The following is a 27,300-nucleotide window of genomic DNA, read 5'->3' on the forward strand; positions in this document are numbered from 1 at the left end:
TTCGTAATTTTAGGAGACTAGTTTAGCATTTTATAGTGGCTGATTGATAAAGGTTGTTATACTCTGACTGAGTGATAGATCTGCATCAAGCTGCTATTTTTTTATATATAAAAGTGGTTGTTCCCTGATATGGTTCTTATCTCACTTCTGCTGAAACGTCTGTGCAGACTACTGGGAGAAGTGAGTTGAGTCAAACACGGCTTTCAGTTCTCACCTGGAAGTGAAGCAGGCGCCAGACTTAATCAGGTATTATTAACTGAGAACCTACAAAAGTTATGTACTGTTTTGTGGAAAATTGTTGTTGTTTTTTAAATATTTAGTGATGAATTTGAAATCGATATTGTGTAAAATACTGATGTTCAGTATCTTTGTGAGCATATTATTTGCTGTCATTAAATTAACCATGAATTATATCGCTCTAATGTCAACTATCATCTACCCTTAATTAACATTTACATTGATTCAGCAATACATTTATGCATTAAATTAATCAAAACTGAAAGACATTTAGAATGTTTCAAAGATTTCTAATGAATTCTGTTCTATTTAACTTTCTGCTAAAAATATTAAGCAGCACAACTGTTTTTTTTTTTTTTGCATTCTTAATAATAAGTAATGTTTCTTGCCCTCCCATACTTTGTTTGCGGTTTTCATAGATCAACAACACCAAATCAAATTATTAGAACAAAATATTGTAACAATGATGAAGATGAGAGTAATGGCTACTGAAAATTCAGCTCTGCCATCACAGGAATAAATTATATTTTAAAATATATAATAATAGAAAACTATTATTATAGACTACATATTAGTGTTTTCATTGTTTTAAATTTATTTATTTTTTGATTAAATAAATGCAGCCTTGCTGGGTAGAAGAAAGCTTTGAATGGTAGTTTAAGTAGCAAATCATTATCAAGTTTTTCCTACTGCTGCGGCAGGTGCTGACCTCTGCCAGTCTGGTTTCCAGTGTAGCTCAAACTATAACACATAAAATATGATGTCCTAAAGATGTATTTATGTCTCTAAACCAAACAATTGAGGCTTACTTAAGTATTATCTTCTGCTAGACCTAAAGACTTGGAATATTCCCTCCCAGAATGATCTAAATAAATAGTTTTTTTGCAGATGCTGTGAAAATGGTTTGAATTTCAAGGCGGATGCTGGGGTCACCAGATTTTTTTTTTTTAGCATGCTACACTTTAAGGTGATGAAGCGTGGTTGAACATCTGATATGTCTGTTTCGTGCTGTTTCTAGGATTTAAAGGCTGTGGCTGCTCAGCAGGAGGAGGTTAAGCGGGAAGTGGACAGCTCATCTATGACGCTGCTGGAGATAGAGCAGCACCTGCTGGGGAGTGTGTGTGAACATGGACAGAGACTGGCTCTGCTGCAGGTGTTGGCCATCATGTGTGAGGGTCTTCCATACACAGCTGCTCCGCAAGCACACTCAGGTATGATATAGAAGAAATCATGCATTCAAGGTGATTCAAACATGGATTGGTTCCCTCTCTTCCTTCAAAATCTTTTAAGCTGTTTAATCCTTTTGCATTTTCTCTTTTTCAACTGAGGTTTTAATAGAGAAACTTGGGTCGTCTAAAAATAGAGCACATCATCTCCTGGCCAGATGTGTTCCATTTAACTCGCAACAAAGAATATCTTCTCTCTGACTGTTATTTAGGGTACGGTATGTGTTTGAGACTCTCTTGGCACAGTTGTGCTATATCATCAGCTGTGCTACTTTATTTAGCGATACTAGTGTCAGACAGAGAAGGTATGACATTTATATGCCAGTAATACATTTCTTTTTCTGCATACAGTTGGTGGGGTTCAGTGTCCATGCTGCAGAGGGCATGTGTTAGTGTGTAAATGGAGAGTTACACACTCAATATGGGAATGGGGTTTGTGGCCACCCTTCTTTCTGTAAATGCTGAGAGAGCACCAAGAGGCACCCAGACCCAGTCATCCAAGAACTGTCATCTGATCTGAGGGCCACTATTGCCACACATGGGGCGTATCGCCCTAAAACTGACCCCAAAACAGCCACCAAGCACAGTACTGCCCACAGTCCTGCCCACAGTCCTGCTCAACCTGCAGTTCGCTGTTCAAAAACTCTAGACCCCAGGTCTCTTCACCTCCAATTCCAGGATCATTAGAAAATAACAGCTAGGTGAGTTTGATCCGAGTTGGAGCTAAACTCTGAAGCAGACTGGACCTCCAGGGCAAGATTTGAGGAATCCTGTAGTACATCTTTTGTCTGAGTAGACCTCTGACCCAGACATCCCCACTTGAGCCGTAGCTATGCATTCACTGACCCACTCTGTTAGAGATGGAGACAAGGAGGCATTGCAGAACAAGGACAAACCACTAACAGTAAGTGAGAAATATATGAGTGTGTGTGTGTGTGTGTGTGTAATGGAGAGTCGTTCCATCAGGTAAAACTGGCCTTGCATAAATGTTTTTAAATTCCGTTTTCCATTATGTACGATATGAAAGTTAAGGAGTGGTCACATTTTCTACTGCTAAGCAAATAAATATATACTTTAGATAATTAGAAAAGCCTCAGCCAAATGCATTGTAAATATAAATCCAACAAATTCTAAAATATTACCATTATTTTTATACATTATTATTATTATATTAACTTTTTTAAAATATTGGAATGTTTATATAATTATTTTTATATTATTATTTATTTTTGTATTTTATTCCTGTATAACATTTCCATTTCATCTATCACTGTTTATTCTATTTTCTTGACTTTTAGGTTATAAAAATATTTCCTCTTCTGTTATTTATTTATTTTTATTTTTTTTGGGGGGGGGGGGGGGTCATTTTGAGTTCTAGAGTTGTGCTTTAATGAAAATAATCATAGTATTATTACATCTGATAAACACTTATTCTCCCAGTATGCCTTATTCTCTCTGATGCTAGAAGCCAGGTGTCACGTGCACATCTCTCCTGGGGTTTCTTAGACTCCTCTTCCCTGGGTGGCACTGTTTATATGGGCCAGTTATTTTCAGTGTTCCTCTTTCTCCTGTGGGCTGTTGTTGAGGATGGGTGAGGGTCTAGACCATGATTTATAAATGAGGTGGGATGTTTGGTGTGTAAAACCTCTTGCTTGAGGGCACCTGAAGACTCTCATGGGATCTAGTTATGATGAGTGGCTTTCTGCAGTGTCTCATCTAATATTCTCTGTAATAAAAGCCTCTTCTTTGTCCAATACAACTAATTCACACTTAAACACGGACACAGAGCTTCACACTAACAGTGACAACACCTAGCAATCCAGTAACATGGTGAAGCTCAGGGAAGTTTTTTTTCCCCTTTTTGATTCATTCAGTATTTTTTGAATATTTATTTTTATCATGTCTTTATTTTTGGTTGTGTTTTTCAATTGAAATTGAGGTATTAACACTTAAATATGTTATCTGTTGCATTCATTCTTGGTTATTCTTTAATTCTTCTCACGGTCTCACCACTTCGCCTCACGTAGGCCATAGACATGTTTTAATTTGCATTACTGTAAACGTGCTGAGAACTGAGCTAATGGCTCCTTGGAAAACTGTCAGCGATAATTAGACTAAGGAATTAATTAACTCTGCCCTAATTCTTTACTCAGCTTTCAGTGAATAATTTAAATGTGTTGCAGCTCTTTCTGGAAAACCAGGAACATGAAGACTCCTTTGTGTATCTGTCTGCCATTCAAGGTAATTCATTTAGTAGTTTAAGAAAGAAATCAACCCTTGGAAATATACAACAAAATATGACAATCACACCTACCGACAATCACACCTGCATTTGTCTAATTTCTTTTACACAACTATTGATGGTTTAGAAATTAATATCAAATTTTGATTTATTTGTAGTTGTAATGGTGTATAGAACAGCTTGCTTTTGACTGGTTGAATGAATTTATTGTAAACGGGGGTAAAAGAGAACAGACATTACATTGACCTGATTTACTTTCCCAGCAGAACTCACTGTCAGCTTTACCTTGGCACATCACAATATGTGTTCAGTATTCTTAAAGAATGCAGACATTTCTTTTTTAAATGACCATATGTTTGCTTTGCCATAATGAATAGACGTCATATGTTCCCTGAGCTCTTCAAAAAAGTGGTCATTATATTAATCCTTGTGATGGTTTCTGAATATAATATATACTAAATAACTAATAATTATAAAAAATATTATATATATATATATACATATATATATATATATATATATATATATATGTATATATATATATACATATGACACATGATGTCTTTTCTTTTTTATATACACAAAGCATTCTATTACAAATAAATGCAGTTCTTTTAAAGGTTCTCTTCATTTAAGAATCCTGAAAAAAGTTTCCACAAAAATATCAAGCAGCAAAGTTGATAATAATAATAGATTTTTCTTGATCAGTAAATCAACATATTAGAATAATTCTGAAGGACCATGTGACACTGAAGACTGGAGTAATGGCTGCTGAATTTAGCTTTGCCATCAGAGGTATAAATTACTAAATAAAGTCATTTTAAAATGTAATAATATTTCACAATACAAATGCTTTTGCTGTAATAGTGATCAGATAAATCCAGCCTTGGTGAACATAAGATAATTAAAAAAAAATATATAAAAAATTCTTCATTACCCTAGACATTTGAACAGTAGTGTATATTGATCAGCAGTTGTGGAGGATTTTCATTGTATATGTGTCTTTCTCAGAAATTACTGGATCATTCTCTGGTTATTTTAGGAGTAGCTTTGGGATTTTTAAGAACTTGGGATTTTTTCTGGGAGAGCAGACAGATTTAGAGTGATCTATTTTGGGGTCGATTAGCTAAACCAGCTCTGTTTGCAACCAAAATGATCTCCCCTCTTGTCCATAAATAGTCATACAGGACCATCTCGACCCCTTTAGCCCTATTGATGAATAGCTGAGTTAAGATTTGAATGCTCTGGCAGCCTGTGGTAGTTTTTATTCATCCAGTCTTAAAGAAGGTCTGTCAGACATTCAGTATTTTGTAAAAGCTATTGAATCTTTTTTCAGTTTCAGTGTTGTCTAACTCTTTTCCTGAACAGATTCTGCAGGGACAGGTTCTCCCTAGAGACATGCCTCAAAGGGGGCGAGGTTTTAAAGAGAGCCAGCAGGGCCATGGGTGAGCACCAGTCACTGTCTGTAGTCTTTTTTATATTTCTTTCTTTCCGTATTTCTTTCACAATTATCTATTTCAGGACCTGTTTGTCAGATCTGGGCAATGGCGTATCCCCAGCACAAGTGTGCGGTTATTCATTGTGTCTGGAGATCATTCAGTCTGGGAGTGAGACATGTCGTCTTGGCCCGGCTCCTTAACATCAGACCAGCTCTGAAAAAGCCCAACAGCTGCTACAGTCCGCTGAAACCACACAATGAGTCTCACAGCTCTCTGTCACATTCATAGCTTCTTCACACACAGCAGGGGGCATCACACACTTCACCCACACACTTGAGCTTAATTTACATTTTCAACCCATGAGTATTATCTAATGGGACACTGATTTCAATCCCAAAATCCTTGATTTTGTAATAACTAAATATCTAACCACAACATTTCATAACATACACATCCAGTCCGTAATTAAAGAAAATCATTTTCCTGCATAAGTGTACCTCTGGTTTCTAATTAAACATGTCGCTTAATAAGGGGCTTGGACAGATGGCCACAGTTAACAAGAAGCACAGGATCAAAGAAGTGTGTTTCATTTTTTCCTTGCCCCTTCTTCCTCCAAATCAGACACACTTCTTTTTTCTTGTAGAGATAGTCCACATTAGCCATTAAAGCTCTTTTGATCTGTTTAGAGGATTGGTCAGCCTAAGAAGTAGACATTCATGTCTGAATAGGTCCTGGCACATGGGTTCTAGAAGATTTTATAGCGTTTGAATGATATCTCAAACAGAGCCAGAAAAATCAGCGGTTGGATAGCAAGACCCTCCTTTTCATATAAGCCAAAAAATCCAAGTTTAGTGACTTTGGTCATGCTGTAGGAACGTGCTTTGGACTTTCTCAGACTTTCACACTGAGATGGAGAGATTGGAAGAGAGTGGTGACTTCAGCTTTGTGTTTGAAGTGTGTTCAGACTGGAGCTCTCATCCAGTCCACTCTATATGCGGTATTAGAAAGAATTAGTTTATATTTTATAATTTGAAGACTTTGTTTGTCTTTATATATGTCTAAATATCTGAAGAAATAAAAAAAAATCTTGTTGTTTATCTTTTAGGTGACCATGCTCCACATTATGGCCACACTGTAAAAAATTGTCCTGTAAATTAACGGTAGTATACTGGCAGCAGGGTTTCCAGCAGTGTACCGTAATTTTACAGTTTTACTACCGTTTTCTGAATTACGGCTTTTTTGTAAATTAACGGTAATATACTGGCAGCAGGGTTTCCAGCTGTGTACCGTTATTTTACAGTTTCCAGAATTACAGCTTTTCTGTAAATTAACGGTAATATACTGGCAGCAGGGTTTCCAGCTGTGTACCGTTATTTTACAGTTTTCTGAATTACAGCTTTTTTTGTAAATTAACAGTAATATACTGGCAGCAAGGTTTCCAGCAGTGTACCGTAATTTTTCAGGATCATTACTGTATTCTAGTTTTTTTTTTTTTTTTTCTAAACCGTAGAACTGGCAATTTTGCCAATCATTAACTTTATTAAAAATATCTGTATTTTAACAAATTCACAAACTGGCATTTCATTTATACTAAAAAGTAGCATCAAATAGACAGAAAAGAGAAGACCAAGGGGGTATTTCTTATAGAACACTATTTATTTAAGTGCCCAACCAATAATTCAAATGCTTTCTCAAAAAAAAAAAAAATAAGCAATCAAAATGGAAGAATCAGTCTTTGTATGTGTTAGAGAAAGATGAGATGAAGAGAGAAGAAAATTAACCAATTTACAAAACAGACAATGTGCAAAATGAACCCTGCAGAAGTCTGTGGACATATTTAAACTAATTTAAGTTGACCATATAAAACACAAAACAAGCAGCCATTTTAGGTCTAGCTTTGTGCTATGAGTATGACAATGCATGGGCATGGGCTTGGAGTGTACGTTCCCCTAAAAACAGCCTTTAAGAAATGGTAAACAACTTCTGAACAAGAATCTTATTTTGGTGTAATAAGTCAAAACCTGGCAAGGATTTGTAGAACAGTCCAAGAACGTTTCAGAAGCATAAAACTGTCACCAACTCTGATGCAAGTGTAGCCAGGGAGGGGTGTAGTCTGAAACATAAACATTGAGAAAAATCCTTTTTAAGTTAAAATAACATCAGCAGAATTTTAATAGAACGTAACAAAAAACATGTATATTGTATAATAATATAAAACATTTCAGAAACTTAGGACCCTACGATTTCCACGATGTGAAAAACATGGAGGCAATCACGGAATCAAATCATGAAAACGGAATTAGGCAAATAATGTGGATTGTCACAGAATTTGTCACATTTGTGATGAATACAATAAAATAGTGTTGTACACTAACTGAAATCGCGATGTGGATTAGTGTATTAATTAATAAAAGTTGCAATATTATGTTAGAAGTTGTACTTGTACTTGTAATTTTTGTAAAGTTATCCAAAGGATTAATTAGCTAATCAAAAAAAGGAACACTAGATTAAAGAGGAGATTAACATCGACAAAGTTTCAAAAATTAAGTTGTACGTTTGAAGGAGTATTTTTGTTCCAAAAAAACTCCTTCCGGTTTGTCACAAGTTTCGGAAAGTTTTTTTCGAGTATGGCTCTGTGTGACGTTAGATGGAGCAGAATTTCCTTATATGGGTCCTAAGGGCACTTCTGCCGGAAGAGCGCGTGCTCACGTATAGCGAGGCTTAGCACAGACATTCACTGATCAGAGCGAGAGCGTCGCAAAATGTCACAAAAGAAGTGTGTTTTTGGTTGCCAGGGCAAGACAACCCTGCACAGATTACCAAAAAAAAACAGCATTAAGGGACCAGTGGATGGAGTTTATTTTTACAGAGCATCAACGGAGTTGTGCAAGTGTTTTTGTTTGTTCCCTGCATTTGGAAGATGCTTGTTTTACAAACAAGGCCCAGTTTGACGCTGGATTTGCACATCGTTTATTTCTTAAGGATGATGCAATCCCAACGAAAAAGGGTCACGATTGTGTGTTGGAACCACAGGCGGTGAGTAAAACTGCTTCAAATATCTCTGCCTCCTTGTTAGTGCGTCCGCCTCCCATGCCGGGTTCGAGCGCCGCTCGGAGCGAGTCGTTGCTGCTGCTGCTCTCGTTCAGTTTCAGCCTCAGGATCTGATTCTGGATCATAAATAAACGGCTGAATCTGACTGTTAACCATGGTTTGTTTTGGATGATGGTTTTTTTTCCTCACGCTAATGTCACAACTTCCAAACGCTTTCAATGCAAAAGCCTACTGGCGCTCGTGATTATTTAGCTCCACCCACACATCACATTAGTTTACAGAAAAGATAATCAATAGTTGCAGCTCTATCACACATACACACACAAAAAAAAAAAAAAACAAGCGTCTTCACATCAATCCTTCAAAATAAAGGTTCGGTCTAATGTGATGTGATTGTGACGGAAATATATCACTTTTGTACAGTAGAATATGTCATTTTCAAAGTAATATAATAATACAAATAAGAATTATAGTAATAAAAATAATAATAATCATTAAAAATGATGTTTAAGGAATAATTACACAATTGTTATTCCATGTTTTAATTGTAACAGGAATAAAAATGGAATTTAAAAATAAAAGGTATTTCTAAAATGTATTTTAACCATTAAGATGTAATTTGAAAAAGTTAAAACAAAACAAAAAAATTATAAAACATATTTACTTAATTTCTTCATGAGTGTTAAGTTAAATATTAAGCAGACTTTACCTGAGAATGACAGGTGAGTTGCACTTTATATTAGAGCAGTCAAATTTACTTAAAATATATTTGTGCAAATTCTTTACTTTTCGCAAAGTAAATCTTATTTAATTTTTTTCAGAGTTGAGCGCTTGCATACAATTTTTTATAATTCATAGAAATGGAAAATGCTTCTTTTCTCTTTTTTTTCTCATTGTTTCCACACTATTAGTATGACCAGTACTTAATTTGTAAATTGCTAGGTCCCGGAATAAAGTGGGGTGACCGGTTAGAGGACAGAGAGTTAACGGTGCATTTGAGCAACATTAGTGGACCAACTAAACTGATTAATAGTGTGCATGTACTCAAAAAAAAAATAAATAAATAAAAAAATTCATGGTTTTAATAAAATCATTATATTATTTCAACCTCAAATTTTTTCTGTGTGTTTGGACAGTTTTTGTGTAACCTGGGACTGAACAGTCGCAACAACATAGGGGTTGTAATGAGTGCGGACTGTATCCTCTTCAGGGTAGTTCTCAGTGCCACTGACAACTTTTTTTGGGGTCAAATATAGGTTTGTGGATTTTATTTATAAAACCGTTTCTTTGCTGTAAATTATTTTATTTTATGAAATGCAAACTACAGGGACGCAACGTTAGTAACCAAAATGAGTCACACCAGTCTTTTTCAACTGACTACTTTTAAATGTTGATTTTTTTTTTTGTTAAACAAGTTTAAATGTGAGAAATATTCTATGTGTGTAAACTGTGAAATAAGTTGTATTAAGAACTGTATTTAATGAAAATGTATGTGTAACTTCACTTGCCTAGATGAAGTCCCATTTGAAGTCCATTTGATTTTTTTGTAGAGTGGCAACCTTTGGATTGACTGTAGTGGACTTCTTATTCACCACCTTCCCCGTCTTCTTGGAGACTACCTTGCCTCGGCAGGTCTTTGAGCCTCTTTCTGGGTTTATTCCATAGAATCATCTAAGCAAAGTTGCATTACACATTACTGAAGTGTATAATAACCATTTTTCAAAATTCTGATTAATTAATTTGGTTTAGAATTTAGATTAATTTTGTAAAACTTTATAATAAGTATAAAGTAATAAAGCACTTATAAATCATTTGCAAACGATCTATATATATATTCTGACTCGTTTGGATTTAATGTGGATCTACATGCCTTTCTCCTATTTTCTCCGTGTCTGGCATGCGAATAAAACCACATTTGACAGTGTTTCAGATGATGAACTGAAAAAACTGAAATGGAAGAACACAAGTAGAACACAGGAGAAAGGTTGAGGTAACTAGTTTGCAAATAATTTATTACTTTACTACTGTATACTTATTATAAAGTGTTACCACAGATCTAAGAGAGTGATTAAAACATACGCAAAAAGGAAAACACTTACCTTTGAAAAAACTCTAACGTGCAACAAGCCGCCTCTTGATACTGCAGGTTGAAGATGTAGTGCACAGCAAACACTTGCAACTGCAGTCAAAAATGTTGACTGGACACTCACAAAGAAAAAAAGAAAAAAAAGAAGCAATTTTAAAAATTGTGCACAACAGCAATGTTAACAATTTTATATCTCAGCCATCAGTAAATGTTTCTTCTTCATCATGTGCAATGACACACTAACCTAGCAAAATCAGATGAGGATTGGCAGGTAGATTGAGTGTTTTCTCAACCTCAGATGCAGATGCTGCAACCTGTAGAGAACACACAATACACAAATAATAATATTACATAATATAATGTGGTGAAGTGGAAAGAAGAAAATTAAATACTTACATCTGCATGTGAAACCAGTCCATCTTCATGTTCCTGGAAGTGGGACATTAACGTTAGAATCTTGACAAGCAGGTGTACCATATCTTTGTTCTCATCCTGGGACATCCTCCAACTTTTCATTAAAAACAATTAAAAATATTCTGTCTACTGCTCTCTCCTCTTCCTCTCTCTCTCTCTCACACACACACACACACACACACTCTCTCTCTCTCTCTCTCACACACACACACACACACTCTCTCTCTCACACACACACAAAACTGTATTTGAGGCTGAGGAACAAGTTAGAATGTAAGTGAATGAAGTAACGTTTCCTCTGTGATATAGAGATTTGTGCCAATAAATCCAGTGCAAAATTAAAATTAAAATGTGCTCACATACAAAGCCCACTTTATTAACAATAAGTTCGAATATATTTAGATTACAATCTTAACTAGTTTTAGATACGACTTATATTGAAAGACTAATGTGTCACTCCGAAAAAAACAAACGTTTCTCACCATAACGTTAACGCTACTCTTTCCATCTATCCAGTAAAGTGCTCATGCAAAAGGCGATGAGTTCATGCTTCCTAAGTAAAATTAAGTTTACAGGCCTATTTTCGATTTCCCAATATATAATGATAATATATAAGTTACCAACTTTATACGCACCTAACTTAGCAACATTAATGCAAATAAAACAAATCCTCCATTTTAAACTACACTGGGTTGGCGCCATTGCAAAATGTAAATATAATTGTGCAAATAAGTGTTTCAGAAAATCAGGAAAACACACTTACTTCATATCCTCGTTATCTGCAATCTGTAATCGAGATTATATTTGAGATAATATCCGTTTTATTCACAGAGACTTTTCTCTGGTATCAGACGCTAACCGTTGCTCCCCTCCCCCACCGATCACGTGCTCATCTTCTAAAGTTGCCAAATATGTTCAATTCATATCCAATTAAATAATCAGCGAACGCAAGTATTTTATATTTAACTATTTACAAGTTTAACATTTACAGGATTTTACACCAGGAAAGAAAAAAAACGATGCAAATCCTTCACAAACACACTCATACACACTTAACTTTCAGGAGAAATTTGTAAAAATTGCATACATGCTAGTTCACCGTCTTGGCAAGATTTGTCAAAGGTAAATTAAAATATTGTGCCCACATTAAAAAAAACGCTGCAGTTTAAGATAAAAATGTATTCAGACTTTGATCTGCTTACCTGTAAATGAGCCTCAACTTGAGATGAAATCCATAAAACTTTGACAGACTGAAATCATGCTCCTCCATGCTTCAGCTAGCCTTTGGTTCCCCCTCTCCCACCGATCACGTGTGCATTTACGGTAAGACACCGTAATTTTAGAAAACAGTTCAGTACTGTATATTTACGCTGTTAATATGCTGTAAATTTACAGAAATTTTTTACAGTGCAGCAGTCTCTCTAATTTGGGTGAACTCCGTCTGAACTTTTCCCTCGGACCACTGGCACAAGAGGTAGTACCGCTCTAGTATTCAAAAAGTCAAGACAACCAGTCAAGCTGATAAAAAAAGCTGATTCTGTGTCGTTTAGTCTGTAATTAGTTAATTTTATGCTTCTAGTCTGATGTCATCGTTCTCTGCACAGTTGTGTTTTTGTGTGTGTGTGTGTGTATACACACATGTACATCTCTCTACTCAAGAGATGACCACGTCTAGTGCTGAGATCAGGATTTCTGCTAGCGCAGCTGGGTGATAGATGGATGAACCTGAACTGCTGCAATTTCACTGATTTGTTCTTTAAAATCTATTTCTTGACCGTAAATCATAATGTAGCTATTAATTGTGTTAGTTTAAATTGTGATAAAATATCACTGTAAATGAAATTTTTTAGAATCATGACCATTCAGAATGATCACATTTTGTTTTTAGAATTTTTAAATATATATCTTTAGAATTTCCAATTTAAAACTGAATGACAATATTTGCATACTGAATCATGTTTGGTTTTTTAAATTAATTTGCGTTTTAATTGCATTTTTTTTTCATAGTGACTTATCTATTTATAGCTGCCTGTAAAAGTGACACAGAGGGCCCTATCTTGCACCCAGCGCAATTGACTTTGCACACCGACGCATGTGTCATTCCTATTTTGCACCTGCGCAAAGCGCACTTTTCCCTCCACAGAAACACGTCGCTAAACTAGTGAATGAACTTGCGCTCCCTGGGCGGTTCAGCGCAAAAAAGGAGGCGTGTTCCGGCGCAAACAATCCCTGGTGCTATTTTGCTGTTCCATTAAACAATTGCGCCACTGACCAGAAAAAACCTAGTCTAAAGTCAGTGGCGCGTTGCGCGTTGTTCATTATGCTATTTTAAGGGCGCATGCTTGACCATAATGTATAGCGTGCACAACGCGCATACACTTTGCTCATGTAATCTACACAGATGCAACAGTTATTTTTGCAAATCATAAATTGTTACACTAAAAAAATATTAACACATGAGATAACGGAAATCATTGTGGTGTGCCACGAAGATGTGAAAAAATAGGCATAAATCTAGCTTACAAATTATTCAGGCTAATTGTAGTAATTAAGGATCAGACCTGTTTGAGGTCATATATGTATATAAGGACATCTGACAAATTGGTTTGTCCGTCAAGAACCAGGAAAAAAAAATCGATGAAACAATTGTGGCTATTTCCTCCCACGCCTGTTTAACCGACGCTATTTTGGGTGGGTTTCTCCCATCCCCATACAACACAACTTCTCTGTCTTTCACTGCTCTTACAAGAACATCAGTCTCCTCGGCTGTGAACCGCTCCTGGCGTGCGCCTGGTAAATACGCCATAATAATAGCAATCCATAATGGAACTTGCGCACCTGCTTTTAAAGGGAATGTTGGATGACGCTCTGATTGGTTTATTTCACGTTACGCCCAAACCACACCTATGAATAATGAAGCTACTTCAGACCAACCCATTTTAGATTTGCGCCGGGCGCAAGAGCCATTTATCCCGCCGGGAAAATAGCAACAGCGCCGAGACCCACCCACAAAGTTACTTGCGCTTCGCGCTTTGACACTTGCGTTTCAGATCGTTAAAATAGGGCCCAGAATGTGTTTATTATCCTCATACACAGCCAGCAGAAAACTGTAAGAAAAATTATGCTTTTCATTCATTCTTAAAATCCCAAGATTGGTATTTTACTCCGCCTATTTTCAGTGGCTAATGCAAACATATTTGTTCAGCATTTGTAAAATTCACGAAACTTGTTTTGATGAATAGTTCTTTTTTTCATATGTAAGTGAAATGGACATTAATAAATGTAATATACCCAAATAGATTTGAGAGCTTGGGAATCAGAATCAAATCTATCTGTATTGATATCACTGATAGCCATCCCTTAAGTACCATGAAATTATTTTTTATGCAACAAATTCTAAAAGCCTACCTGAGACTTCATCATTATGCTTTTCATTTAGGAGATGGTTATCTAGTATTCTTTGATACTTGTGTGATATGTGAAATGTGTGACTGCTTTGCACAGTTAGTTTGTTTATATTTTCAGTGCTTTTACATATAGCTGCAGCAGTGGTCTGAATAAGCATCTCTGTCAGTGTGACTAACTTGCTTATTTATGAAAGAGCCCGTCTGCAACAGATTGATCTCCACTGTCTTGTCGATTACCCTTCTGCAAACCCGTGTATGTGTGTTTAGACATCAATTGACCCGCTGCATTGACATTGAGATCAGCTAGTTCAGCATTGCAGATCTTTATGGCCTGTGTACGTCCTTTATATTTGAGCTCTGTTTGATTGCTGGTTCCTACAGCAGAGCACGTCTCACCGCCCTGATAAAGATGGACAAAGAAGCAGAGGTTCGAAGAGCTGCGGTCCACGTCATTGCTTTGGTTCTCAGGTGCCTTAGTGATAAAACCACTGAGGTGAGTATTTTTTATTCAGTCTGAAAAGTAAAATAAAATAAATTGCTATGTTGGGTGGGACTTCTTTAATTAATATTGAGTAGTTCAAAAGATATATGCAACAAATATTTACTTTGTCTTTTAGTCGATTAAATGCATCCTTGCATTTATTTATTTATTCATTTATTTTCATTTAATTGAATTTTATGTAATCTTACTTAGCCCAACCCTTGTAAACATTTATTTGGGTTTTGTAAAAATACTGGTTAAATAAAATAAATAAATAAATAAATAAATGTGGTAGTCAACAATGTGCCACAAATACCATTTACAGCATGTTTTTAACTATTTTTAACACTTTCTTTAAAGGTGTGAAGCCCCATCTCTTCAAATTATTAATGTGCAAGGACATTTGCTTTTTTTCAGAATAATTCTGAAAACAGAAAGACATTCTCTTAGTTTACAGAACATGTCTTGTGTGTGAGGTTATGAAGTGGGTTGTTAGGTCTCCTGATCTGGTGTAATTGTATCTTCACATGTGTTTTGTGGGAGGAATTCTTCCAGCATCTGGACTGATGAGCAGCAGCTGTAATTTTCTGCTCTCTTATTTAGAGGTCACCTGCTGTGTAAAACAACCAGTGCTCTGTCTAATCACCACTATCAGCAGACACCCTTGTTCCCACGGCCCTGATCACTTTCCAAACAATGGCTTTAGTTTCAGATAATAGCTCCTACTGCTCATTTGGTACATGTTGAATAAAATGAATACATCCAAACCACAGGATAACCATTTAAAAATATTTTGTTATTTACATTTTCAGAAGAAAAGGTGGTCCTTGCTCATCCAAAAATCGTCGCTACTATGCTAGAGTGTAGTTGGCAAGACATACAGTAGTTGAAATGTATTGATGTTCATAACATGAACTGTGCAGGATGAGGTAATGAAGTTGAACTTTTAGTGTTTGAAGTTTGCTTTGAATCCTTTTGTATGAAATGTGTTATGACTCAAAAGATTAAATTTATTTTAAAAAAATAAGAAGAAAAAATAAAAATAAATAAATAATAGAAATTAAATTTAAAATAGTTTTTTTAATTGTGTTTTATACAAAAATATTTTTTTGGTAATAATAACTTTTTTCTAGACAAGTATTTGTTTAATTTTGTAGAGATGTTGAATGTAGAGATGTTGAATGTTTAAAATGTAAGACTGCTAAATCTTCATCTACTTTGTCCTTTTACTACTTGACTTTGCAACAACTTGGATTTTTTAAAATTTGTCCAGATGAAACACATCTTAAACTCCCTCTGTATACACACATGAACTGATCCCATGAACTTAGAGCCCACTGAACTGACCACGGCTGCTGCAAATGACCTTTTACACTTTTGACACCCTGATTTACAGCACCAGTGTCCACCTTTGTTAGTACCCTGACTCTTGAAATATTTGCACATGCACTTTATAGGAAAGGGTTTACCAGGCTCAGGCAAAGCTGTCCCTTGCATGCACCTTGACATTGGCCTGTGTGCAAAGTCATATCTGTCATCGCCGTCTGTTGGGTTTCCCAGGATACAGATTCACAAAGGTCCTTCTGGTATGAGGAACGGTTGTTACTCTGTAAAGCTGTTGCAGTAAATAATGAGACGCTTTGTCCAGGTAAACCAAAAGTCACAATGCCTTGTGTCCTCTTAGTGTGGACACAAAACAGCTGACTGCTCACAAAAGCTCTCTCCTGCTATATAAAACAATATTCATTATTTTCCCTTCCTCATTGGTACAATCATTAAATAAAATTGGAATGGGAAGGCAAGTCATGGCCTAATGGTTAGAGAGTCAGACTCACAATCGAAAGGTTGTGAGTTCGACACTCGGGCCGGCAGGAATTGTAGGTGGGGGGAGTGCATGTACAGTTCTCTCCACCCTCTATACCATGACTTAGTCCTTGAGCAAGGACCCCCAACTGCTCCCCGGGCGCCGCAGCATAAATGGTTGCCCACTGCTCCGTGTGTGTGTTCACAGTGTGTGTGTGTTCACTGCTCTGTGTGTGTGCACTTTGGATGGGTTAAATGCAGAGCATGAATTCTGAGTATGGGTCACCATACTTGGCTGAATGTCATGTCACTTTCACTTTCACATTTATAGATGGCTATCATTGAAAGAAGCAACAGGGCAATTAGTCATTCCCCTAAATTTCCTCCCACTGCACAATATTGAAAATGTATATTCATGTTAACCGTTTCTAAGGCTTCCTGACCTCCTGTATCAAAGGAGAGCTGGTTAAATACCATGTAAATTTACATTTTAGCATTTACGCTTGTGTTATGTTCGTCTGGTCATGAGGTGTCTCTGACATAACATAAAAAAGTTCTTATTTTTCCAAAGGTGGTCTAATGTGTTTTATTTTTCTGTCATAAACTGTTTATTTTTGCCTTCGCTAGGACAGTTTTAACATCAGTGTAAGCGTAAGCACTTGTCCGAACATCTGGGTTAGGTTGCAGTGCCTCTAGTTCCTGTGCTGTAAGGTAATAGAGGTGAACTACTGTAACCATTCACCTGCTAAAAGTAGTTCACACTGTAAAAAACAAAGCATTTGTGTGGGTATTATATTTGTTCGTATTAAAGTCAATATGGATTCATCTTCACAAAGGATTGTGCTTAGGATTGTAATGTTAACAGGATAGTTTCACAAAATGTAAATAAAAGACATTTAGTCATTTACTCACTCTCAAGTTGATCTAAAACTATACAACTTTCTTTCCTCTGTACAATGTAATATTAGATACTGTAAGAAATGTTTTTTAATCTTGGAAAGTCCTTTGATTACCAAAACTGATTGGTTGCAAACATTCTTCAAAATGTCAGTCATACAGGTTTGGAACAACATGGGAGAGAGATGGCAGATTTTTATTTTTGGGTAAACTATCCATTTAAGTAGTTCTGAGTGAAGCAGGAAAAAATGTAGGGCAGGAATTTTGAGGGTGTTCAATTACAATGGAGCCAGACTGATTGAGAGTTAGCAAAAACAATGCCTAAATGCTCAGTCATTACATTTCGATTACAAAGAAAATGTTAATTTTTAGAAAGTTAATATGGCCAGTTTAGATTTTATGTTGACCATATTTACATTACCACTGAGTTTTCTGTGTTGAGAAACTTCTTGAGAAGCTTCGAGAATAAGGAGAAACCAGGATAACCATAATTCCTAAAGATTCAAATAACAAGCAAAACAAAACAAAAATCAGAGGTAGTTTGTTAAAGTTTTTTTTTAGTTATTATTATTTTACAATTTGATGTATCCTTATCATTTCAGTCGACTTTTAAGACTAGATTAATTTGTGACTTCAATAACTTCAACCTCAATGGTGATTTGTGCTCAAAAATCAAAGAGTTTATTCAGTTTTCATTAATCACAAAGAGGAAAAAGACAAATGATTCACATCTCAGGCCTTCTTCAGTGTACAGTAAACTACTTTATGGAATTGCATTATTTTGTGATTCTGTCACAATGTAGTGCAGACTTTGTAATAGGCAGTTACTGATGGATGGAGCAGTTACTCTCTATATAAGTTTGTATTATATTACACCTGACAGCAAATTTCAGCTTAGGGATGCTCATTTTGCCTGTAAATAATAATGCGTATGTAGCAGCCTTAAAGGCACTATATCGAAAATAAACTGCCGATTTAATCGATTCAGAGAGAGACAGAGAGAGAGAGAGCGATAGTGAATAAACTTGTTGTTTTTTTATTTAATTTTTTTTTTTGTATTTAAGCCCATATTCAAGATGTGTTGGCTAATATAATTGCTGTGTAATGGACAGCTGCCTGGTTGGAAGTCATAAACTTTGTCTTAGTGTTTCTGCAAACAAACCTCACAGGCTCTTGAGGTGTCTCTTATAATTGCTTCTCTGGTTAGAATCCAAAGACGTTTCCACAGTAAGGGGTAATTCACTGCCTAGCACTGTAGCCGATGAAGAGTCACACTTTCGCCTTCCTTCCTTACAACCCCTATAATAACCTTCCCACGACTGCTACTCAGCCATGAAAGAGCCATTACGCTAATCACTCTTCCTGCCATGCAGCAGAGTCAGAAAGAAAAAGGGCGTGAGTGTGTTTTACCTGGCCGGTGAATTTCGGAAGGATCATTTCAAAAACAGAGCTAGTTTTTATTGGGTGTCTGAGCAAGACACCACTGAGATTGGAATGTTTGGATATACCGTGGATATTGATTATGTCCGATCCTGCTGCAGTCTATCTTTCTCTTCCTTCTCTTGCAGATCTCTTCATCAGCCGATGTTGGACCTGCAGGCTGCCAGCAGGAGGGGTGCAGGGAGGGGTGATAGATAAATAAATAACCCAATAAAGGATGCACTGAGAGGATGTGTGTGTAGCCAAGAAAAGAGGGTGCCTGCTTAAACAGCCCCAAGTCTTGTTGAACGCTGGCTGCACTGCAGAGCAGGGGGGAAAGCACAGAGAAGGGACCTTGAAGGATTTCGGGCTGCAGTGCAGAACGATGCCACCGCAGTACAGCACTGACACAGAGACACAGAGGACCCCCGACCTCCTCACATCAGGTGAGAACTTCATTCAGAGCTGATATTAGAGGCCTTAGGAGGAGAGGGAGGCAGAGACACAAAAAGAAGGGGAGGGAAGCAGAGGAGGAGGAGGGTAATGGTGCTGTATTTTTGGATAAGGGATCTCCTGAATTAAGAGTGGCTGGAATAAAGATGTAGTGTGAGCAGGAGGCTGAACAAGGACGGTGCTGTGCTCCACTGTGGTGGAGAGGAGTGGAGCAGACGCCTGGCAGACACACACTGGCTCAGAGCGACTGAGAGAGAAAGAGAGAGAGCCCACCGCCACATCTGCGGGGCTGGGAAGGTAAGAGATGTTTAATTCAATTTGAGTTTCATCTCGTGTCTGTGTTTATTGAGGGAGTGGATTGAAATATGAAAGCATGCAGCTTGAGAGCTCTGTAATATGTCCATTGTGTGGTTGTAGGTGTGTGTGATACTAAAATTGAGAGAGAGTCAAAAAGTGGTTGGCTGTGTTTCCACACAGATAGGTTACTGTAAGCTTGTGTCTGTAGAGGGTACTAAAAAAATCACAGCTGCACTTAATATCTTAAAATAAAGGGTTATGGATAGCTTTTAATATTGGACTTAAGAGAATCACTGAATGTGTTAGATTTTTAAGGTCCTCGTGTGTGTTTTTAGTAATTGCAGTATTAGTCCTAGTGGAATGAGGCCCATGGTTTGCTGGCACCCTTGTTAGTGCCTTGAGGCTGAGTATATAAGTTGGCAGCAGGACGGGGTAAACCAGGAAAGTTTCATAATTTGTGTTTTAAGAGTTGTCGCCCGATTAAGGAAAATTATGCCTGTTTATCTTTCCATGTCATCATACAGTACTTTGAAAACACAAGGGTCTGGTGAGAGTTTTGAAAAATGCTTCTGGGATTTTACAGTTTGCCTGGGACCAGAATAACGAGCAAATGTTCAAGATTCACCACAGCACAGGATTTACAATAGACTTGTTAATTATTACATGCAAGTCCATGCAAGAATTATGCATGCAGGTCCAATGTGTGTTTTTTTTGTTGTTGTTGCAAATCTGATGTGTTTTATAAAGTTTATTTAACAGGATTAAAATTATTGTATATATTAGCCTAGCAACTTCAATATTGTTAAATCAGTTTTATTTAACTGAATGTGTTCTTTAATTTATTAAAACACAAGGAATACATGATTCTGGATGCTTTGGATGTTGGATATTGGATGTGAGAGGCTGAAATCTCTCTTTTTGCCCCCTAGTCAAAAAGTTTTCACTAAAGTTCTCCTATTCACATTTTATTGTTATAAGGGTGAAAGACAAATAAGTAGAAATTCCTGTTTAAAATATGTCAAATTCTTAGAAGTGTAATCTTTGCATGACAAAACAACTTTCCTTCATGTTGGTTATGCACCACATTAACTTTGATTTGGCATATGTCATATAAAATTATAATATATACATTTTTTATATATTTTTTTAAATGTCACTTCTTATTTTTGAATTTATTTTATTTTATTTATTAGAATCTTCATTAAGTTACACTACCTACATAATTTTGACTTTAAAAAATGTAATTCAGAAACTAAAGCCATGTTTGTCATAGAAGAAATGTATTCAAGCCATTTACATGGTTAAATTTATTACATTTTTTATGTATTTTTAAATGACTTAATAGATCCAGGGCAAAAAAAATTAAAATCAAAAAGCATCACATCATTGACCCATTAACTATTTTAAAGGGGTCCTATTATGCTCTTTTACAAAGTCTTGATTTTGTTTTCAGGGTGTACTAGAACAGGCTCTCATACTAGGTTGTGCAAAAAACATACTTGGTTAGTTCCATTTGTCGATCTTTGTGATATCACAAATCCCAGAAAATATGCGTTGTAGTCCAAATGAGTTGTTCGTTTTTGAAAAGTGATTTCTCTTAAATAAAATAACTCCATTTGAATTGGACTTTGAGCTTTGTAACTTTGCAGATCTTTTTTATGATCAAACAGCAACATTACAGACTAACTAAAGTTGAAAAAGTGAAAAAGCATAATAGCACCCCTTTAAGAATTCAAGTATATAGCAAGCCAAGTCTTCTTGGAAAGAAAATAACTCCAAGCACATCATGATATGACTGTGGAGAATGCGGTTTAAAAAAGTTTAAACTTCTATTCTGTATCTGACAGACTCATTTGATCATCATTTTAGTTGATTATTATAATTATAATGTACATTGTACTGGCACATACTCAGTTTACCCAAACACATCATGCTCTCCCTTCCAGCCATTCATCTCACTTCCTCTCACCTGCTTCCCTCCCTCTTCGGTCCTGGTGATTCCCAGCCCCCCTTCATTTCTCTCCCACCTCCTCCCTTTGTCAGTGTCTTGCCCTGCATCCAAAAGTCCTCATTCTGTCTGGTCCACAATTGAGAACACAGACTATCAAGAGGCTTTGGCTGGTTACCCCCCACTACCAACCTGCAATGCACCTATGACTTCATACAGCACTTCTGGATCCTATCTACATCTCTCAGGGCTGAGAATGCATGATTTCCCATGATCATCCCCTACCATTACTCATAAGACAAAAAGACCTGAGAACAACATCCTGCCACTTATTGGATTAAAAAGATTTATTAAAGTCAGAAATAAGGATTTAGGATAATTGAGCTCTCATGGACTGATCTCCACCTGGGTCGTGAATATCTCATCATGACAACAGTGAGTAACCATTGACCTATGACCTTTTTTATTTGTCAAAAGTTAAAAGATTATTCATTTTCAGTCATTGTATTCTGGCATATATTGTGACTGTATATGTCATACTCTGACAGGACATATACAGGGTTTATGCAGACTACAAGGCAGAACAAAATAGCATTTGCCACTAATCTTGGTTGTGCATCTTAAGTTGACAAGTGATCAAAGACTGTAGTTTGAACACCTTTATGCCTTTCATCACACATGTGGTAGTGGGTTTGTTTGCAGTGTTTGGGGACTGAGAGATGGTTAGTGTCCTGTTTGACATGGGGCTCTTCTACACCCGTCCATCTGATCTAACAAGCCTCCGGAGGAAGATTCCCTCTAATTATGGTCAAACATAACACTCTGCCTGCTGTCTCTATCTGACCCTCAGGGTCTCTACGGTTTGTCTTTGTTCACATCACAGGCAAATGTATGGAACAAGAAAGGGAGAAATCCATTATAGTGCATAGGCAATATTCAGGATTTTTTGCAGTTCTAACTCCAGATACATTGCTTCAAGTTAAACCCAAATTGCTAATATGAAAGGATCAGTCAGTTATGTATTTCTTGGAATTGTATGACGTAAAACAGCTAAGTACTGGTCTGGTGCAGCTGTAAATAACTGTGAGAACAGTCAGTTACTGTGGAAGAAAAATCAACAACCACTTCAGTTCAGTGGAAGTCAGCGTTATTTCTGCCGCTCTTCTCCATTGCGGTGGCTGTTATGATATAAGGGCACTGAGTGAAGCGGCTCTTTCTTTCATGAAAGAGGGAGCAGGAGGCAATTGAATGAATGAAAGGGGGGGATTGTTCCCTAGTCTGACTGCCACTGATTAACTGCCAAACTCATTCTAGCCTTTAATTAAAGTCATTAACCTGAGAAAATGAGAAACAAGTGAGAGAGACTGAGAGAGAGTTTCACATGAAGTTTGTTGATGTCAGTTGTTGCTGGCTTTATTAAAAAAATTATTATGTCTACTTAAGATGGTTTTATATAATGATATATTAATTGGAAATATTTAATTGGAAATAATTACATTAGGAATAACAAACAAACTTAAAAGTAAAGCATCTGTACACATTTAGATTAATGGGAATTTGGAGGTAAATGATCTTGATGGTCATAAAAATAAGTTTTTATTTATTCAAAACATGATTTCTATTTTTCAATATTATAATTTCTTTTTTTGGGGTGAATTCATGTCGTCATGAGATTCACGGTAATTTAAAATTCAGTTGTAATTACTAAAATACATCAATGCATGTCTCCACCTACTAGGATATTTGCTGTTGATATTTGGATTTGTGCTGTTTCAAAACTGTTAAACATCACTGTTCCACTATAGAGAAAGTGCTACTTGCTGGTGGGGAGAAAAGAGGAAATTGTCAGGTAAGGAGAGAGAAGAAGAGTTAATGATGATTTTTCTACCCTTAATTATGTCATTTCTTTTTTTTCTCACTTCAGATGCCCTCTCCCTTTGGCACTGCAGTGCGGATCTTCATCACCACTCTATTTGCAGCAGTGGTGCTTTTTGCCATTCTACTGGCTTATGTGACAGGTTACCAGTTCATCCACACCGAGCAGCACCACCTGTCTTTTGGCTTGTACGGTGCCTTTCTATCCCTTCACCTCCTCCTGCAGAGCCTCTTCGCTTTCCTAGAGCACCGGCAAATGCGTGGCCCTTCCAGACCCCAGCACCTGCGGCGCACTGTTGCCCTCTGCATCGCAGCCTATCAGGAGGATCCGGACTACCTTCGCAAGTGTCTTCGGAGCATTCGCCGCATTTCTTTTCCTGGGCTTAAAGTCGTGCTGGTGGTGGATGGGAATCGGCAGGAGGATGCTTACATGATGGACATCTTCCAGGAGGTTATGGGGGGAGTGGAGCAGACAGGCTGTGTGGTGTGGAAGGGGAATTACCATAGCGACGGGGATGGGGGAGGAGGGAAAAGCTCGTTGCATGCTGAGGAGGCTGCACGGGTGGCCAGGGTGGTGCGGAGTTGCCGTTACTCGTGCATCATTCAAGAGTGGGGCGGCAAGAGAGAGGTCATGTATACAGCCTTCAAAGCACTGGGAGATACTGTGGATTACATACAGGTAAGTCTAGACCCCACTAACAACCTAAAATGAGTTAAACAGAAAGGATCCTGCATGAATAAATGTTCACACAATAATACGACAAATAACCCTAAAGTAATAGGAATAAAGAGCATCGATTCCAGATATACTTAATTGTTGCTTTCAGAAGGCCGAATGACTTAGAAAAACATTGGATTTTAATATTGGGCAGCCAATAATTTACTGTCACTATTCAAAGTATGCTATCACCTCATAGTTGGTCAATGATCAGTCTCACTACTTACCTTCACCTGTAGTCCTGAACACACCTGTGCTGTCATCAGCCTTTCATTGTTCAACATATGACTGATATCTTCAGAAACAAAGATGACCTTGAAACATCTGTGAGTCAGTGTAGTAGTTCTTGCATTGTTCAGACAATCACTGTCAACATCAGCCTCATTTGAGAAAAGGAAAGCAGTTGTACATGAGTTAAATTCTTGAGAAGTCTTCTAAAACATCGTATACAGTATATCTCTTGGTTTTGTTTGCAGGTATGTGATTCCGACACTGTACTTGATCCAGCATGCACCATTGAGATGCTGAAGGTTCTAGAGGAGGATCCGGAAGTGGGTGGGGTTGGAGGAGATGTTCAGGTGAGAAATGTGCCTATTTTAGTCATTTTTATGTCACTTCCTACAAACTTATTTTTAGAATCTTTCCACTGGGTTTCCTCTTCATAGAGTACTCAACGAAAGGTCTTTCATTGTCTCTTTTAGATTCTGAACAAGTACGACTCCTGGATCTCCTTCCTGAGCAGTGTCCGGTACTGGATGGCCTTCAATGTGGAGCGGGCATGCCAGTCTTACTTTGGATGTGTGCAGTGCATCAGTGGACCTCTGGGAATGTATCGCAACTCTCTTCTTCAGCAGTTCCTGGAGCCCTGGTACCATCAGACCTTCCTAGGAAGCAAGTGCAGCTTCGGGGATGATCGCCACCTCACCAACCGCGTCCTCGGCTTTGGCTACAAAACCAAGTTCACGGCACGCTCACAATGCCAAACCGAGACCCCCACGCAATATCTGCGCTGGCTCAACCAGCAGACCCGCTGGAGCAAGTCTTACTTTCGAGAGTGGCTCTACAATGCACTTTGGTTCCACAAGCACAGCCTCTGGATGACCTATGAATCAGTGGTCACCGGGTTCTTCCCTTTCTTTCTGGTGGCTACAGTCATTCACCTGTTCTACCGAGGTCGGTTATGGAACATCTTGCTTTTCTTGCTAACAGTCCAACTGGTGGGCATGGTGAAAGCCACCTATGCCTGCTTCCTGCGGGGCAGGCTTGTCATGATTTTCATGTCACTGTATTCACTACTCTACATGTCAAGCCTGCTGCCTTCTAAGATCTTTGCCCTGTTGACTATTAACAAAGCAGGTTGGGGAACATCAGGCAGGAAAAAAATAGTGGTAAACCTTATTGGGGCTGTGCCTGTGACCGTGTGGGCAGCCATACTGCTCGGTGGGGTGGTTTACACCATTTACTGTGAGGTGCAAGAGCCATTTAGTGAGACAGAAAAGGCTCTTCTCATTGCAGGCACCATCCTCTATGCCTGTTACTGGCTCATACTCCTGGTGCTCTACCTGGCCATAGTGGCTAAGCGCTGTAACAAAAGAGAGGAACAATATCACCTATCCTATGCTGAAGCCTAGCATGGTCTCTCCAAAAGATCACTACATGCTGTCAGGGCTCATTTCACATGGCCCCGTCTTTACCTGGTGTTGCAATCTTGGTTATAATTATGGATTGTGTGCAAGTCCAAGCTGTCAGATGTTAGATTTTTAGCTAAGTTGTTAGCTACGGCTACTTGAGAGTTTTCAAACAGAGTTTTTGAGAGAGGCATAATTTACAAAAGCTGACATCAGGAATGGTGCTTCTCCAGATTATAAAGCACACAATAAGGAGGCGGCCAACCAAAGTGTGAACAAAATGTTGAGCCAAAGGTTAGTCTAAGAGTTATAAACGATAAGCTGTCACACTCATAGTAAGTTAAGGGGCTATATTGGTGCTTGGACTTTTATTAGACAGAATGTGAACTGTCAAGTATAGAGAGATGTGTGCCAACACTTGAGGAAACCGGCATAAGAGTTTGCCAAACCCAGTCAGTATTTTAACGTCTATTATCTGACAATCCAGCATAATTCTATATTTCATCATTAGAAATTGTGGTGCTGCTGATCCTTTTGTGGGGTAGCATTATAGTATATTCTAGAAAGAACAAACAGCATTTAAATTAGACTTATGGTACTCCACAAATATTTAGTATACTGTATATGTTTACATTTCAAGATGGTTATAGTAACATTCAGTTCCAGTAAATGGATAGTGTCAGGCAACCAAAGAAGATTTTCTCTAGCATCTAGAATGTTTTGTTCCAGTGTGTGAGGAAAGATTGGTTTACTATTTTTATTCCCATTCTCTTTTTTTACATATAAGACAAACTTTGTAGAAGAATAAGATACATTTGTTTTTCAATTATTTCCATTATACCAGAGACATAACAAACATGGTCAGTAATACTTATTTTTTTTCCCCTAGTTCTGAGAACTTAAAAGCATAAACAGTGTTACATATACATACATGCATACATACATACAAATATATGACTGTCCAGTTATACTGCCTGAAACTTTACACATTACATATTTTTGTTTACAGACTTTGAATAACATATAGTCATTTACTATTTTTCATTAGTTTAATTAAATTGTTTGTTAGCTAGAAAGATGAAATCAAAAAAAGTGGACTGAAGCAAGATGTTTGTGGTATGCAATGTTAGTTGTTTTAAGGATTACCATAACTGGATCAAAGGTGTAAAAAGACTGTTTTAACACCCTCAACCCACCCATGCAACAAATTAGTAGATTTACTTTGGTAGCGGTTAGCCACTTTCTCTGCTCCCTTCCCCCCAAAACTCTGGCAGAGACCTAAACACTGAGGCTAGTGTGAATATGCATGCACATTTAGAGAGAAGCTTCAAGTTCATGCAACATTTGCCAGCTCGACTTCTGCTTGTGCATTACATGTGATAACTGTGTCTTAACAGTGAACATATGTGGACTGCAGAATCCTCTAAGGCTGCAAAAAAATCAGGTGACTCTGATGTCATAATACAATTATGAAACCAGAACTCTGTGTTTACAATCAAACTTGGAATTGCATTTGTGTGTTTTCAGATTTTATGCAATTCAGTTGTAGACTGGGTGGCTGATATGCTCCTCAGGAACAGAGTGCAGGACTTAAAAATGAATTTAGAAAAAAGGGGGATTCAGGGGTGGGGGTTAAGTTTTGCTCTGCTGTCTGTCAAAACACAACCAATTAATATGTA

The 27,300-nt window shown here is 37.4% G+C and overlaps 1 protein-coding gene and 2 long non-coding RNA genes across 4 annotated transcripts; 2 read left to right on the forward strand and 1 right to left on the reverse strand.

The window, feature by feature from the left end:
- The first annotated feature begins 1,219 nt into the window (after window positions 1-1,219).
- LOC113061257 (uncharacterized) lies at window positions 1,220-6,135 on the forward strand. The gene is made up of 4 exons (XR_003278329.1): window positions 1,220-1,676; window positions 1,815-2,367; window positions 3,647-3,704; window positions 5,074-6,135. It is a non-coding gene; the product is annotated as an uncharacterized LOC113061257 (long non-coding RNA).
- Window positions 6,136-9,707: 3,572 nt separating this feature from the next.
- On the reverse strand, window positions 9,708-11,707 carry LOC113061496 (uncharacterized). The gene is made up of 4 exons (XR_003278373.1): window positions 11,459-11,707; window positions 10,678-10,710; window positions 10,295-10,595; window positions 9,708-9,866 (listed from the first exon to the last, which is right to left on the reverse strand). It is a non-coding gene; the product is annotated as an uncharacterized LOC113061496 (long non-coding RNA).
- A 398-nt stretch (window positions 11,708-12,105) lies between these two features.
- Window positions 12,106-27,223, forward strand: LOC113061495 (hyaluronan synthase 3-like). Of its 2 annotated transcripts, XM_026230651.1 has the most exons (6): window positions 12,106-12,169; window positions 14,484-14,595; window positions 18,852-19,452; window positions 23,325-23,954; window positions 24,470-24,571; window positions 24,695-27,223. In XM_026230651.1, exons 4-6 carry the CDS (start codon window positions 23,325-23,327, stop codon window positions 25,622-25,624), a joined length of 1,662 nt encoding a protein of 553 aa, XP_026086436.1. In that variant the 5' UTR covers window positions 12,106-12,169; window positions 14,484-14,595; window positions 18,852-19,452; the 3' UTR covers window positions 25,625-27,223. The 2 variants fall into 2 exon arrangements, with proteins under 2 accessions (XP_026086436.1, XP_026086437.1); XM_026230652.1 differs by lacking the exons at window positions 12,106-12,169; window positions 14,484-14,595; window positions 18,852-19,452 and adding an exon at window positions 23,146-23,249.
- Window positions 27,224-27,300: the final 77 nt, after the last annotated feature.

This window comes from Carassius auratus, chromosome 43 (genome assembly GCF_003368295.1).
Source record: "Carassius auratus strain Wakin chromosome 43, ASM336829v1, whole genome shotgun sequence".
NCBI lineage: Eukaryota > Metazoa > Chordata > Actinopteri > Cypriniformes > Cyprinidae > Carassius > Carassius auratus.

What these genes read in the sequence shown, in the direction of transcription:
- LOC113061495 (XM_026230651.1), top strand. Translation starts at nt 23,325, where the DNA reads ATGCCCTCTCCCTTTGGCACTGCAGTGCGGATCTTCATCACCACTCTA. An exon ending in ATACTGTGGATTACATACAG is followed by an intron (nt 23,955 to 24,469) that starts GTAAGTCTAGAC and finishes TTTTGTTTGCAG; the next exon opens with GTATGTGATTCCGACACTGT. An exon ending in GGGTTGGAGGAGATGTTCAG is followed by an intron (nt 24,572 to 24,694) that starts GTGAGAAATGTG and finishes TGTCTCTTTTAG; the next exon opens with ATTCTGAACAAGTACGACTC.